The 17,244-nt window shown below is 38.3% G+C and overlaps 1 protein-coding gene across 3 annotated transcripts in view; it reads left to right on the top strand.

Annotated features, from left to right (window-relative positions):
• The first annotated feature begins 1,003 nt into the window (after positions 1-1,003).
• Positions 1,004-17,244, top strand: part of LOC126253053 (WAS/WASL-interacting protein family member 2-like) — an 89,250-nt gene continuing 73,009 nt past the window's right edge. Inside the window, exons 1-2 of one of the 3 annotated variants that reach the window (XM_049954136.1) lie at positions 1,004-1,175; positions 14,724-14,933. In XM_049954136.1, the coding sequence (XP_049810093.1) occupies positions 14,759-14,933 (175 nt within the window). In that variant the 5' untranslated portion in view covers positions 1,004-1,175; positions 14,724-14,758. Of the gene's footprint in view, positions 1,305-1,410; positions 1,969-14,723; positions 14,934-17,244 lie in introns of those variants that run through there. The other 2 variants (XM_049954137.1, XM_049954138.1) reach the window with 2 other exon arrangements.

Here is a 17,244-nt window from a genome sequence, read left to right as displayed (position 1 = left end):
TAGGAACTCTGTTCTGAAGATATTTGTATTAAGTGTAGCTTCGTGTGATAGTTCAATGTGAACAGTAAGCAGTTCAGGCAAGACGATAATAGAAGTTTTTGAAATACAGTGCTCAGAAGAATGCTGAAGATTTGATGGCTGTACAAAGTAACTACTGAAAGGGCAGTGAACCCAATTGGTGAGAAAAGAAGTTTATGGCGCATCCTGACTAAAAGAAGGGTTCACCTGACAGGACACGTCCCGAGTCGTCATGAAAATTGGTGGCCTACTATTGTGAAAATTGGAAGGTAACAAACTTTAGAGGGAGACAAGCCTCTTATATAGTAAGCAGGTTCCAATGGATGCCGGTTGCAGTAGTTGTACAGAGGCAGAGAGATCAGACTAGCATGGGAACCTGCATCAAACTAGTCTTTCCACTAAAAACTACGAGAACAAACACTATAGTAAAGCGCCGGTAACCGAGGGAAAAAAGCTGCGGCCTACAGCTATTGCCGGGACCTACGTGTCCGCTGTGTAGAGAAATTACAGCACACACGCAAGATATCCAATAAATAACAAATCAACTCTCATTAAGTGCAAACAAATTTGGCATGTGAATTTTGGTTCTTTTTGTTTCCAACTAGTTTTATAAGTAACCCATATTTGACACGGACACTTAGGGCAAGTTATTTCCCGTAGTCGACGGCAACGCTGTATAATTTCTCTGACCAGAAACGGTTATCTAAAATATTACTAATTGTATACATTTCGATCTTCAAAATAGAGACTGGACATGTCACAATTTCATGTCGTCAACATTACTTTCAGGCACAAGCACACACACTTGCACTATTAAGTTATCATCAACATATGTTTCTCCTTTTTCTTCTTCAAAAACTTGTCGCTTAGTCAAAATATGTTTTTCATCCCGTTCAAGAGCACACAGGAACAATTTTTTTTATGTACACTGATATCTTTATCTTCGACGTATAATGCCACCCACAGAGACTGAGGGTGCCGCCATATTGCCTAAAGGTGGAGTTAGAAAGCGGATGTGGTGTGACAAAAGTTGTCATCTCGTAGAGTTTACTTGAAGCAAAGTGCAGTAGTGTTCGCAACAAAATGATCATTGATATTCAACTATGTGGCTACTTTTTAGGAGTTGAAAGTGAAACTGCATCGAATCAGTGAATTTAGTAAGTAATGGGGATTGTGATCGCCCATACGATTTAAGCGTGTAATGGCGTGAACTAAAAAATGCTTATTTTGGCGAGTGAAAGAGGTCACAGTTAATTCAAACCTGAGTTTTCGACCGTCCTCAAACGGTGTGTATACATATGCGGTTGTCAGAAGTTGCCCTTTTAGTGTCTGTAGATTTTTTAATCAAACGTCTCATGTCCTTGTAAGGTAAAATTTTGGGTTAATGGTAAAGACCTTCTGGACAAGTATGTGTCATGATCCTAACATGAAGTAGCTTAAGAAAATTTATACCTTAGGTACTTCAGAGTTAATAAAGCTGAATGAATTTGACACTGTGATTGGAGTAAAATGCTGCACACTTGACATTTCATTGAGGAAGCCACTCCTAGTGTTAGGCATCAAATTTTTAAGTAATATCTTATATCTGCGAGTAATTCTTGTTTCGTACTTCGCACCCTGACTGCATTAAGAATCTTGCACCAGTTATTACGGATTTGATATAGATACCACTGTTCTTGGTACAGCTCTACTGTGGTGTCAACTATATAGAAGTCAACTGAACTTGCAACTGAGATGAAAGCAAATGTTTATTTTAATAGTGTGTATATAGTACACTAACCAATGTTTAGTAAAGGCACCTACTAATAATCGTACGCATTGTGGTATGTGAAAAGAAGGGTTTTAGGAAACACCTTGATAATAACTGTGTCAACAGTTTTATAAAAGCGTGCAGTAATATGTGATTGGTATCATGATGTGGTTGCTGTGACATTAAGCAATATCTAAAAGGTATGCAAGCAATATTTGTTTTCCAAAATATGAACTATAAGTAAATAGTAGTCTATGTGGTGGTGTTCTGCATGTGTGTTCATGTGACACACTCATTTTATTTTAATTGTTTGGGCTGTGAACTCAAATGCACAGAAACAAAACCGTACTGCTATTCATAGTTATCAGTAAGGACATATAATGTCCTGGTTGTATTAGCTTACCGAATTCTCTGAGGTGAAGCAGATCTTACAAAATATTAATGTTAAGTGTTTGAGGTGTTGTTATATGTCTCATGGTCTCTGTATGTGGCAATAACAATCAATGCACTGTGCTAGGTATGTGGTATGTGAAGTGTTGCTACTTTCATTGATTAAATATCCTTACAAATTTTCTTACATGCTACTACAGTCACTTACTTAATCATTATTTACTTCACTTCCAGTTACTGAGCGAGGTAGTGCAGTGATTAGCACATTGGACTCGCATTCGGGAGGATGACGGTTCAATCCCGTGTCCGGCCATCCTGATTTAGGTTTTCCATGATTTCCCTAAATTGCTCCAGGCAAATGCCAGGATGGTTCCTTTGAAAGGGCACCACCGTCTTCCTTCCCTCTCCTACCCCAGTCCGATGAGACCGATGACCTCGCTGTTTGGTCTCTTCCTCAAACAATCCAATTCAATCACTTCCGATTAATAATGTAACTGGTAACTCTTCAGCTGTTCATTTAAGAGCTTCATTCATTATACACATTCATTATTGCTGGACATAAATGTATTTCAACAGTGCATCGGGAAATAAGACTGGAGATTATGTAATACTCTTTGGAAGTGAGCAGAAACTCAGTTGATCTCTCCTTCTTTGAAACAGGTTAAACATAAATGGTAAGTGACACTTTTTATCCACTTTTCGTTGAGGAGAAAAGTAAGGATGCAGCAGTATGCACGTTGAAGGCTGGCCCTAAGTTATCCCAAGTTGCAGGGGGAATCCTCACCCTTTTATCTTCCGCCTGATGGTGAATGATGATTTTCTAAAATGTCGAGGAGGACCCTGCACATGCCCCCCCCCCCCCCGATAAAAGGAATCCAGTAGTATTATCTCCACTAGGAAAAAACAAATGTATGCTGTGAAGTGTCTTTAAAAGTGACAATCTTTAGCAATTATGTCTATTTCAAAGCATAAACTAAAAACTTCTGAGAGCAGCAGCAGCAAAACTTAAGGATCTGGCGTAATGTGTCAAAACAGGTGACTGTGTGAGAATATCGTAAACATTAATGCAGTTGGTTGAGCAATGAAACTGCATATCACAATGCCTGAACCAAATACTAAAGAGGACTAGGATTCGCATTAATAGTTTCTGTGTAGTAGATAGTTTGTATAGAAGAAAAGGAAGAAATCTCTTACAGGGACATTGTAGATGTCTTCTTATTACAATTTAAGAACAACAAAAATAAAGTAATTCACATTTACAGGCATGTAAATAGTTACAGGTGTAGCATGACAAGGAGGCGACAGGTATCGATCACGACCTTATAGTACCAACCATCCTGGCATTTGCCTGAAGTGATTTAGGGAAACCATGGAAAACTTAAATTAGGATGGCCACGCTGTTTACAACAGTGCTACCTCATTTAGTTTAAATGTACAATATTGTTTTACAGGTAAGTTATTTAGTAATGCGAAAGACTAACACTATGCTGTTCATTTCTCATTCCCACTCACTGCATGCACATTGTTACATAACATTACACCCATCATCACCAGATGTCAGGACAATTTTGTGCCCCACAACTTCTACATCTACATCGTTTCTCTGCAAACCACCGAGAGGTGTATGGTAGAAGGTACATCCCATTGAACCATTTAACAGGGTTTCTTCCTGTTCCCTTCACATATGGAGTGTGGGTAGAATGATTAACTGCCTCTGTGCTTGCAGTAATAGCTTTAAGTTTATCCTCACGATTCCTAGAGTAATCATTTAAATCTGGCTCTTGAAAATTTGTTATTATATTTTCTTGGGATAGTTAACATTTATCTTCAAGAGTCTTCCACTTCTGTTCCTTAGGTATCTCTGTGACACTCTCCCATGGCGTAAACAAACCTGTGACCATTCGTGCTGCCCTTCTCTGCATATGTTAAGTATCCACTGTTAGTCCTATCTCGTATGGGTCCCAAACAGTTGAGCAATAAGAACAGGTCACAAGAGTGATTTGTAAGCAATCTCCTCTGCAGACTAATTGCACTTCCCCGGTATTTTACCAATAAACTAAAGTCTACCACCTGCTTTGATCACAATTGAATCTATGTGCTCATTCCATTTCATATCCCTATGAAACTGTGACACCCAGGAATTTGTATGAGTTGGCCGATTCCAACAGTGACCCATTCATATAATAATCACAGGGTAGTGCATTTTTCCATTTTGTGAAATGAACAATTTTTATTTCTGAACATTGAAAGCAAGTTGCCGATCTTTGCACCACGTTGAAATCTTATCGAGATCGGACTGAATATTTATACAGCTTCTATCAGATAGTACTACATTATAGATAACTGCTTCTTCTGCAAAAAGCCTGATTTTTACTGTTAATATTGTCTGCGAGGTCATTAATGTACTATGTGAACAGCAAGGGTCCCAACACACTTCCCTGGAGCACACTCGAAATTATTTGTCCCTCTGACAATGACTCTCCATCCAAGATAACGTGCTGCGTCCTGCCTATCAAAAAGTTCTTAGTCCAGTCACAAATTTCGCGTGATAGCCCATATGATTGAAATTTGACAATAAGTGTAGGTCTGGTACTGAGTTGAGTGCTTTTCAGAAACCAAGAAAAACTCCATCTACATAATTGCCTCAATCCAAAGCTTCAAGTTGTCATGTGAGAAAAGTTTCACATGATCAATGTTTTTGGCATGGAGGTGGTCATTCTGTTAGAGATGCCTCATTATGTTCAAGCTCAGAATATGTTCTAAGATTCTGCAACAAATCGATGTCAGCAATGTTGGACGGTAGTTTTGTGGATCATTTCTACAATCCGTCTTATGACGGGCGTGACCTGTGTCTTTTTCCGAGAACTGGGCACAGTTTTTTGTTCGAGGGATGTAGTTAGAAGAGGGGCTAACACAGCCGCAAATTTAGCATAGAATCTGATGGGTTCCTTCAGGGCGTGGAGCTTTGTTCATTTTTAACGATTTCAGTTGTTCCTCGACACCACTGACACTAGTACTTTTTTCATTCACCTTTTCAATAGACCGAGAATTAAATTGGGGCAATTCTCCTGGGTTTTCTGTTGTAAAGGAACATTTGAAAATGGAGCTATGCATTTCAGCTTTTGCTTTGCGCCCCCAATATCGGTTTCTGTCTGATTCACTAGGGTCTTGACACGAACTTTGGTGCCACAAACAGTCTTTACATATGACCAGAATTTCTTTGAGTTTTGTGAAATATCATTTGACACTATTCTGCTACAGTAGTTGTTGAAACCATCACATATTGCTTTCTTGAGAGCCAAGCACGTTCCATTCAGCATCTCTCTATCTATAACCCTATGCTTTTACACCTATTATGCTGTAATCCCTGTTTCTTTAGAAGTTTATTTACAGTCATTCTGTAACATTGAGGTTCCCTTCCATTGTGAACTGTTCTACTGGGTACATGCCTCTCCAGTGCTTTGTCAGTTATTCTTTTAAAGTTGAGCCAGAGTTCCTCTACATGCTCCTGCCCTGTGGTGAAAGTTTCAAGTGTCTCATTGAGGAATGACACTACTGACTTTTTTGTCTAGATTACGGAACATATACATTCTTCTGCTTGTTTTAGTTATCCTTTTTTACTTTGGTAATCATTGTTGCCACAACCACGTCATGGTCACTGATACCAGTTTCCACATGGACATCCTCAAGGAGGTCAGGTCTTACTTGCTGCCAGTAGATCCAATATATTTCCATAATGAGTGGGGTTCCCAACTATATGTTCTAGATAGTTTTCAGAGAAGGCGATTAGTAATGTTCAAGGATGTCTCATCATGCCCACTACTAACAAAATTGTAATTTTCCCAGTTGATTGTTGGATGCTTAAAGGCTGCACCGATAATTACAGTGAGATTGGAGAACTTCCGTACAAGTAAACTGAGGTTTCCTCTAAAGTTTTCAGTTTCATCAGGAGATGAATCTGGTGAGTGATAAAAGGATCCAGTTTCATTTTATGCCCACCCCTGTTACTGAATCTTGCCCAAACAATAATTTCACATGCAGCTTCAATTTCTACCCCAGTAGGTTTGAATTTCTTGTCTGCTGTGACAAGTACACCACCTCTATATCCCATTTGTCTTTCCTTTTGATATACACTTAAATTTTCCCCTAAAAGCTCATTGCTATCAATTTCACGTTTCAAACAGCTTTCTGTATCTAGTGAGCTTCATTGCTTTTCACGAGTGCTTCAGACACTGGCACTTTATTGCAAATGCTTCGGCAGTTTGCCATTAGGAATTGAATACTCTCACCTGTTGAGGGATTTCTTTTGATCTTGCAGAGATACTTCTGGGTTTCCTATCGCTATCATTATCTGGATTGGATGGAGAGTCGCCTAATCTAAAAAAAACCTTGTTTGCACCCCATACACAGTCAGCTACCTGGGTAGCAGTGTCTGACATTTAGTGTGCACCTGACCTATTTAGGGGAATCCTACAGTCTCAACCTATGGTGCAAGTCCAGGAAGTTGCAGCTTAGCTTGTCATTGAACCTTTGAAGTATCTGGTTCAGTCCTTCCACTCAACTTGGAACCAAAGGACCATGATCAGCTCTGGGGACAATACTGCAAATTGTGAGCTTCGTTGAAACTCCACACACAAGGCCGGTCTTCTCAACATTATCTGCCAGTCGCTGGAATGACACAAGAATGATCTTAGAGCCCAGACAACAGGCATCATTTGTTCCAATGTGCTCCACAATCTGCAAGTGCTTGCACCTTGTCCCCTTTGCTGAATGTCCTGCATGGTTTGTAACTTCCAAGGAGTTCGCCTTCGATCTTTATGATGCGAATCTTTTTGATCAATGTGACATACCATTTTGCATACAATGTTCATGGTGCAAGTTAATAGTTTGTTTTGAACATTCCTTGAAGGTCAACGATGTCCATTTTGTGAAGTGTAAGCCTTACGTGCCATAGCAGGTTGATCTCTGCGCTCCCAGACACTCATTTCTGTCATGCTCTTGATGCACAAGGTAAGTCGTTAGCAGCTTATATTTTTTTTCATGATATAATTGTTAACACAGCACTTTCAAATGAGCCTTACTAAAGATCGAATTTGTGACCTCACTCACAGGGGATTCCTCATTCCTTGTAAGATTGTAGTTTATAAGTTGTAGTCTTCCATATGTTCTTACAACTACATGTTCATCTATACACTGCAAACCACTGTGAGGTGCATGACAGAAGGTCATGGTGTACCAGTTATCAGGGTTTCTTACCATTCCATTCACTTATGGAATGCGGGAAGAATGATTGTTTGAATGCATCTGTGAGTGCAGTAATTTTTCTAATCTTATTCTTGTGATCCCTATATGGGGGGTTTCTAAGGTTACCATTAATATTGTCTGCGAGGTCATTAATATACAACATGAACAGCAAGGGCCCCAACACACTTTCCAGAGGTACACATGAAGTTACTTGTACATCTGATGATGATATATGCTGCATCCGTCCTACCAAAACATCCTCATTCCAGTCACAAATTGCACTTATACCCCATATTATCATACTTTTGACAGTAAGTCTAGGAGTGGTATGAGTCAAATGCTTTTCGTAAATACAGAAATCCTGTGTCTACCTGGTTGCCTTGATCCAAATGTTTCAGTACATCATATGAGAAAAGGGCAAGTTTACTTTCACATGATCAGTGTTTTTGGAATCCATGCTGATTGACATTGAGGGGGCCGTTCTGTTCAAGATACCTCATTACGTTTGAACTCAGAATATGTAGCAGCATTCTACAACAAATCAAGTGTCAAGGATATTGGACGGAAATGTTGTGGATCACTTCTTCTGCCCTTCTTGTAGACAGGTGTGACCTGTGTTTCTTTGCAAGAACTGGGCATAGAGTTTGTCCGAGGGGTCTATGATTGATGGTAGATAGAAGAGGGCCTAACTGAGCCACAAATTCAGTATATAATCTGATTGGGATTCCATTGGGTCCTGGAGCTGTGTTTGATTTTAATAATTTCAGCTGTTTCTCAACATCATTCACACTAATATTTTTTCATTCATCTTTTCATTGTTATGAGGGTGAAATTGGGGCTGTTCTCCTGGGTTTTCCTTTGTAAAGGAACATTTGAAAATGCAGTTAAGCATTTCAGCTTTTACTTTGCTACCCTCAGTATCCGTTCCTGTCTCATTCGTAAGGGACTGGACACTAACTTTAGTGCTACTAACAGCGTTTACATATGACCAGAATTTTTGGGGTTTTCTGAAGTATTATTTGACAATATTCTGCTGTAGTAGAAGTTTCTTTAGAATGACTTTATACCACCTAGGTTCCCTGCCATTATGAACTGTTCTATTGGGTACATCTCCATCCTGTGCATGGTCAACTATTCTTTTAAACTAAAGCCATAGTTCCTCTATATGCTCCTGCCTTGTTCTGAAACTTTCAAGTTCCTCACTGAGCTATGACACTACTGTTTTTTTTTCTCTAGTTTGTTGAACCTATATACTTTTGTTTTAGTTGTCCTTTTTACTTTGGTAATCATTGTTGCCACAACTGTATCATGATCACTTATACCAATTCCAGTGTGGACATCCTCAAAGATGTTGGATCTATTTGTTGCCATTAGAACCAATATATTTCCATCATGATTGGGCTTCCTAACTACCTGTTCTAAGTAGTTTCCAGAGAAGACATTTAGTAATGTTTCGTAGATATCTCAGTCACACCCACCACTAACAAAACTGTAGTTTTCCCAGTTAATTGTTGAAAGTTTTCGGTTACATCGAGGAGATGAGTCTGGTCGGCAATAGACGGATCCAGTTATCATTTATGCCCACACCTGGTATTGAATCTTGCCCAAATAATCTCATGTGCAGCGCCAATTTCTATCTCGGTGTATTTGAGTTTCTTGTCTAATGCGACAAATACACTACCTTCATTTCCCATTTGCCTATGCTGTCGATATACACTTAAATCCCCCCCCAAAAAAATGTCACTGCTATTAATTTCAGGTTTCAACGAGCTTTCTGCCTCTACTAGTATGTGAGCTTCTTTCTGATTTTCATGAGCACTTCAAACTCTGGCAATTTGTTGCGAATGCCGTGGCAGTTAACCGTTAGGATTTTAATACTCTCACTGGTGGGAGGCTGTTTTTTATCTTACAATGATAATTCCAGGTTTCTTTCAGCTATCGTTAACAGGACTGGATGATGAGTCACTTAATCTATAAAACTGTTGTATGTACTCGCACACAGACAGCTATCTGAGTAACAGCCTGTGATGTGTAGTGAACACATGATACATTTACGGGGCCCTACAGTTCTCAAAACTAACACAAAAGTCTAGAAAGTCACAGCCTAGCTTGTTACAGAACTTTCGAATTATATGGCTTAGTCCCTCCACTCAACTTAGAACCGAAGGGTCATGGTCAGTTCTAGGGACAGTGTTTCAGATTGTGAGCTTAATTGAAAATTCATGTGTAAGCCTGTTCTTTACAAACTTTTCATCCAGTCGCTGAAATGACCCAAATAGGACCTTAGAGCCCAGATGAGTTATTCTGACATGCACCACAATCTGCAGTTGCAGGGGGGGGGGGGGGGGGGGGGAGGACAACAACACCCCTGTGTATCCAAAACACTTGTACCAGTACCTTATGAAAATATAGTTTTCTAAGTGTCAGAAAATTCTCAAATATAACCTATTTCTCATGTAATTGTACAATGAAATTAGGGAACGATTGTTTTGAATGAGTGTAGGCCTACTGTTCTCAAAATTTTCAAAAGGGCACAGTTAAGTTTCAGCCCATAATTGAGGATAACACTAAGAGTTTATCAAGGCACTCGCGAATATTTGAAATTTCACAGTAATTCACAATACAAAACCTGATATATTTGGAAGAATCCTCTGTATTATGTCTTAAAATTGTATTATTTTAGGGGTTGTAATGATTGCTTGATGTCGAATAATAACATTATTATTATCTTCTTTACTTTCTCAGACGTTAAGTCTGGTTAAGAATGGAGTGACGCGGACCTTTATCAAGCGTCACTTCCTTCTTGCTGTACGGTACATGTTATATTGCATTTAGGAACTTTCGGGTAATTGAACATGTATCAATAATTACGGATTTCTGTAACTGTATATATATGTTTGGATGTAGCTGTATTGCATTGATGTATTGGTGGATATTGTGTGGTATGACTCCTGTAGTTGATAGTATAATTGGTATGATGTCAACTTTATCCTGATGCCACATGTCCTTGACTTCCTCAGCCAGTTGGATGTATTTTTCAATTTTTTCTCCTGTTTTCTTTTGTATATTTGTTGTATTGGGTATGGATATTTCGATTAGTTGTGTTAATTTCTTCTTTTTATTGGTGAGTGTGATGTCAGGTTTGTTATGTGGCGTTGTTTTATCTGTTATAATGGTTCTGTTCCAGTACAATTTGTATTCATCATTCTCCAGTACATTTTGTGGTGCATACTTGTATGTAGGAACTTGTTGTTTTAAAAGTTTATGTTGTAAGGCAAGCTGTTGATGTATTATTTTTGCGACATTGTCATGTCTTCTGGGGTATTCTGTATTTGCTAGTATTGTACATCCGCTTGTGATGTGATCTACTGTTTCTATTTGTTGTTTACAAAGTCTGCATTTATCTGTTGTGGTATTAGGATCTTTAATAATATGCTTGCTGTAATACCTGGTGTTTATTGTTTGATCCTGTATTGCAATCATGAATCCTTCTGTCTCACTGTATATATTGCCTTTTCTTAGCCATGTGTTGGATGCGTCTTGATCGATGTGTGGCTGTGTTAGATGATACGGGTGCTTGCCATGAAGTGTTTTCTTTTTCCAATTTACTTTCTTCGTATCTGTTGATGTTATGTGGTCTAAAGGGTTGTAGAGGTGGTTATGAAATTGTAGTGGTGTAGCCGATGTATTTATATGAGTGATTGCTTTGTGTATTTTGCTAGTTTCTGCTCGTTCTATAAAGAATTTTCTTAAATTGTCTACCTGTCCATAATGTAGGTTTTTTATATCGATAAATCCCCTTCCTCCTTCCTTTCTGCTTAATGTGAATCTTTCTGTTGCTGAATGTATGTGATGTATTCTATATTTGTGGCATTGTGATCGTGTAAGTGTATTGAGTGCTTCTAGGTCTGTGTTACTCCATTTCACTACTCCAAATGAGTAGGTCAATATTGGTATGGCATAAGTATTTATAGCTTTTGTCTTGTTTCTTGCTGTCAATTCTGTTTTCAGTATTTTTGTTAGTCTTTGTCTATATTTTTCTTTTAGTTCTTCTTTAATATTTGTATTATCTATTCCTATTTTTTGTCTGTATCCTAGATATTTATAGGCATCCGTTTTTTCCATCGCTTCTATGCAGTCGCTGTGGTTATCCAATATGTAATCTTCTTGTTTAGTGTGTTTTCCCTTGACTATGCTATTTTTCTTACATTTGTCTGTTCCAAAAGCCATACTTATATCATTGCTGAATACTTCTGTTATCTTTAGTAATTGGTTGAGTTGTTGATTTGTTGCTGCCAGTAGTTTTAGATCATCCATGTATAGCAAATGTGTGATTTTGTATGGGTATGTTCCAGTAATATTGTATCCATAATTTGTATTATTTAGCATGTTGGATAGTGGGTTCAGAGCAAGGCAGAACCAGAAAGGACTTAATGAGTCTCCTTGGTATATTCCACGCTTAATCTGTATTGGCTGTGATGTGATATTATTTGAATTTGTTTGGATATTAAGTGTGGTTTTCCAATTTTTCATTACTATGTTTAGGAACTGTATCAATTTAGGATCTATTTTGTATATTTCCAATATTTGTAGTAACCATGAGTGGGGTACACTATCAAAAGCTTTTTGGTAATCAATGTATGCGTAGTGTAGCGACCTTTGTTTAGTTTTAGCTTGATATGTCACCTCTGCATCTATTATCAGTTGCTCTTTACATCCTCGTGCTCCTTTGCAACAGCCTTTTTGTTCTTCATTTATAATTTTGTTCTGTGTTGTATGTGTCATTAATTTCTGTTTAATGATTGAAGTTAATATTTTGTATATTGTTGGTAGGCATGTTATGGGGCGATATTTAGCTGGGTTCGCTGTGTCTGCTTGATCTTTAGGTTTCAGATAAGTTATTCCATGTGTAAGTGTATCAGGGAATGTGTATGGGTCTGCAATGTAACTGTTAAATAATTTAGTTAGATGTGAATGTGTTGAGGTGAACTTCTTTAACCAGAAATTTGCTATTTTATCGTTTCCAGGGGCTTTCCAATTGTGAGTAGAATTAATTGCTTGGGTGACTTCATGTTGCAAAATTATCACTTCAGGCATTTGTGGTATCATCTTGTATGTGTCTGTTTCTGTTTGTATCCACCGTGCATGCCTGTTATGTTGTACCGGGTTAGACCATATGTTGCTCCAGAAGTGTTCCATGTCTGTTATGTTTGGTGGATTGTTTATTTTAATGTGTGTGTTATCTATTGTCTGGTAAAATTTCTTTTGGTTTGTGTTGAATGTTTGGTTTTGTTTCCTTCTATTTTCACTTTTTTTTATCTTCTGAGTCGTTTGGCTAATGCTTGTAATTTCTGCTTCTTTTCGTCTAATTGCTCTGTCGCTTCTTGTTGTGAGATTTTACCTAACCTTTTTCGTTTTTTTTCCGAGATTTCATTTCTTATAAATTGTGTTAGCTGTCCGATGTCTTTTCTCAGTTTTTCTATTCTGATCTGTAGCCTGTGTTGCCATGCTGGTTTTGTGGGTTTCTTCTGTGTGTTGGTTGGTTCTGATCTCTGTCTAGTGTGTATATTTAGTGTAGTGAGTGCTCCTATATAAACCAGTAGTTGTAACTCTTCCATAGTTGTGTTTTCATTTATTTTGTTGTGTATGATTGTGTTGATAGTTTTTATTGTTGTTTCGACTTGTGGGTTATTTGGTGGTCTATGCAAGAATGGTCTTATGTCTGTATTTGTGTCTTTGTATTCTATATATGTCAGCTGAAATTTTTCTTCTATATCTAACATGTGTGTCACTTCGTGTTCTATTTGTGCTTGTTCTGGTGGCTGTCTTAAGATTTCGTTTTCCTCTGATGGTTTAATTGATGCGTGTTGTTCTTTGTTTGTTTGCTCTGGGATGTTTGAGTCCATTACTGTATTTTCTTCTTCTTCTAATTGCACATTATTTTGTTCCAGTATTTGTTGTACTTGTTGTTTGATGTTTTCTAATTCTGACTGGGGTATCCTGTTATTTTTGATTATTACACGGATCTGATCAGCTAGTCGTTGTTCTGTTAAAAATTTTAATTCTGGGTATCTGGTAATAAATGTTGTGTATACTTGTGATCTGTATCCAGTTGTGTTGGTTCCTAGGTTTGTTGCTTGGTAATAACAGAACATGAGGTGTCGATTAACTTCATCTGACCATCTCATCCTCTGTCTTTGTTTTCCTTCTAGGGTGGTTGCAGGAAGCATATCCTGCAAAACACCTCTATTTGGATTTAAATCATTTTCCAGTTGGCTAGCAGTGTCGTTACCATTGTGGGCGGGCATAGGGTTCAAGCGTCGTCCCCGACCATGACGGCGCTTGTCCGAGGCTTCTTTAGTTCTGTCCTGAACCAACTAATCACACTAAAGGGGGGTTAGCCCTATTAGTGGTTTGTTCTTATTATTATTATTATTATTATTATTATTATTATTGTTATTGTTATTTTTCATGAGCAGTCTTAACATTGATACTTACTATTGAATTATTTTTACCATATTTCCACTGGATGGACCATATGGATTCAACATGTACGAGTTTAGTATTTTATTAAGGAAGTGTGTGTGAATTCAGATAATAAACTTTAACTTCATTGACGTCGTACCTTTGTTTCCTTTTAGCGTCCTTAAAACTTTTCGTTGGTTTCCTTTATTTAACATCTTCCATATAACTTAATAGATTTCTATATATTTCTTGCTTATTTAAGATAGCTGCCTACAACACACTGAATCGAGTAGTGTATTTCATTACATAGCTTGATCCTAAACTCTCATTTTGTAGCTACTCAGGAAAACAATAAAAGCTTTGTTTCTGTCTTCTACTTATTTGCATGTTGTAAGTGTATTTTTTGTACTTTTGGCAGACATTTAACACCCTCCCCCAAGGCACCAAGAATTCTCTTTTATTGCCACTTAATCTCAGTGTAGCTATTGTACTTCTGCATGTCCACATACAGAGTTTGCTTTTGATGTAGTGTGGTACTGTTCTTTTTTCAACTCAGAGACTTTCCTACCATAAAAATGAGACAAAGTAGAAAGCTTGTCAGCTCCTAGATTTAAAAGTATTCCCAGTGAAAATGAGAAAAATGTGTTTCACAAATGAACATCATCAAGGGTATTAGAATTGCTTATAAGAGGCTGCAGAAACATCAGTCCATGTCTGGATCTGCTATAAAATTGTAGATTATGTGTAGAATGTGAGTAACCTTTATAATTAAATTTCTTGCGTGTTTTTTCTTTCTTTCTTTTCTTTTTTCTTTTTTTATCTTTTTTTTTTTTCATTATTTTAATTTTTTCTGCAGGGCAATAGGTTAGTGGGTGAGGTGGGAGTAGCAACATGCCGTTCCCACCCCCTCCACCACCACCTGGACCACCTCCACCACCTGTTTTTGGAGGCGGAACACCAAAACTTGCTGGTGATGAAAGTAGGAATCAACTGCTGCAGTCAATTCGGAAGGGCACAACTCTAAAAAAAACTGTTACCTGTGATCGAAGTGCTCCAGTAATCTCAGGTAGGCATAAATCATGTGGATTCTGTCCAAGAAAGTAATTAATTTCTATGTCATCCAGAGATAGAAGCATATTGTTGTTCAGTCTTTGTTGCAAATGATTTGATGCCACAAGTCACCATGATTATGTAGGGCTGAATCATAATTTTTCATGCATTTGATATACTGTGTCTTTCTGTGGTAAAATAGGCATCTTAAAAGCTTAGATAAAACTCCACGCAGGATACGGAATATGGAGGAATTATATGTGCAAGATAAAAAATCTATTCACCAAGGGGCAGGAGGAACATCCACCCAAAAGAAAGTTATAATTATGCAAGCTTTTTGAGGCAATGGCTCCTTCTTCCAGCAGAAGCGTCGAGGGTAAAGGAAGACTGGTAAAGGAAAAGGATGGGAGAGGTCTAAGTAAAGGGGTAGATTTCAGAAAACTCACCCAGAACCGCAGGTCAGGGGTGACTTACTGGAGAAGGAAAGACTGATTGCTGGAGACTGCATTAGATGAGATTTGAAAACCTGAGAGCTTAAAGGTGGAAGACACCTTTTATATTGTCAAACATTGATTGTTTTCACTGTTACATATATTTGCAAGGCAGTATGTAGCAGTACTATAGGTGACAGCTACTGAAATCACTTAGTATACCATTCCAAATTCATCACTGAGATTACTTCTGACTTGCTTCACCACAAATTGACTTGTGATCTTTGTCCAGAGCCATAGGCAAACTCTACGAACAACCAAGATGTATTATTTTGTTGACCATAGTGTAGAACATTGCATTAGGGATCTGGTTAATTGTTTTTCTTGCCATACTATCATTCCCCTCCCCAATCTTTGTTCTTGTCATGCTGTCCATCCAACATAACATCTTGACCAAGTCAAGCCACACATTAGGAATAACGTAGAATGTGAGAGTTTTCCTGATTTACAGACAAAAGTAGATACATGATGCCACTTGCTGTTCCTTATATTTGCACCACTGGAGAGATCCTGAAAATTACAAAGTGACCAGTATCCACTTCTAAAGTTAATTATTTATACGATCTGAGACAATAGCTGATCCATCTCATTTATTAGTGCTCAGGGTACGTGCCTTTACAAACTCTACAAAAAATTAGCTGGACAAGTCATTCAAAACTGTAGACGAACCAGGCTGCAACCTCTATACAAACAGGCACCATAAACTGGGAAACATGTGAGTTCGCCAAAATCTAAAGCAGGCAAGTCATGAGTAGGCAATCTATTGCCATCGAAGTCCAAACAGGAACCCGGCAGCAGCAAAGCTGAATACCAAAACACTGACCAAATTATTGCACAATTCTTTATAGAGTACACACAGACTGCTATAGAACATTGACACACGTAAACAATTAAGTGGCTTATAACAGACTGCAGTTTAAGTGCTTCAGCTTCCATTAGACTTCTTCAAGATAGTGAAAAACACAAAATTGAAAGAGGAGTGGGGCAAGGAGGTTCCATGTCACCAAAACTATTCTCATTATTCTTACAGGAAATACGAATAGAAACTGGGAAGAGGAATGGATGTGTGTTAATGGAACATGTGACTGAACATGGTGTACATATCCCTTTGCATAGTCGAACTCTGCCTCGAATGCATTTTCATGCTCAACATCAGCTGCCCCATCATCATCGTTCTCACTTCGTCATGCCATCCTCTTCTTAGGTGTGTACTTCTACATCTACATCTCCATAGATACTGCCAAGCCACCATACTTTGCGAGGCTGAGGGAACCGTGTACCACTACTAGTCATTTCCTTTCCTGTTCAGTTGCAAATAGAGCGAGGGAAAAATGACTGTCTATGTGCTTCTGTATGAGCCTGATTTCTCGTATCTTACCTACATGGTCCTTATGCGCAGTGTATGTTGGCGGCAGTTGAATCGTTAGCACAGCTTCAAATGCCAGTTCTCAAAATTTTTTCAATAGTGTGTCTCGAAAAGAATGTTGCCTTCCCTCCAGAGATTCCCATTTGAGTTTGTGATGCATCTCCATAACACTTGTGTTGTTCGAACCTACCGGTAAGAATTGTAGCAGCCCACCTCTGGATTCCTTTGATGTCTTCCTTCAATGTGATGTAGCACAGATCCTAAACACTCAAACAGTACTAAAGAACTGATCGCACCAGCGTCCAATGTGCAGTCTCCTTAACAGATGAGCCACTCTTTCCTAAAGTTCTCCCAATGAACCAAAGTCGACCATCCACCTTCCCTACCAGAGTTCTCACATGCTTGCTCCATCTCATATCACTTTGCAACTTTGCACCCAGATGTTCAAATGACTTGACTGTGTCGAGCTG

Source organism: Schistocerca nitens, chromosome 4, assembly GCF_023898315.1.
Source record: "Schistocerca nitens isolate TAMUIC-IGC-003100 chromosome 4, iqSchNite1.1, whole genome shotgun sequence".
Lineage (NCBI taxonomy): Eukaryota > Metazoa > Arthropoda > Insecta > Orthoptera > Acrididae > Schistocerca > Schistocerca nitens.
Note: the sequence above shows the minus strand (reverse complement) of the source record. Positions and strands in the feature narration are given on the sequence as shown.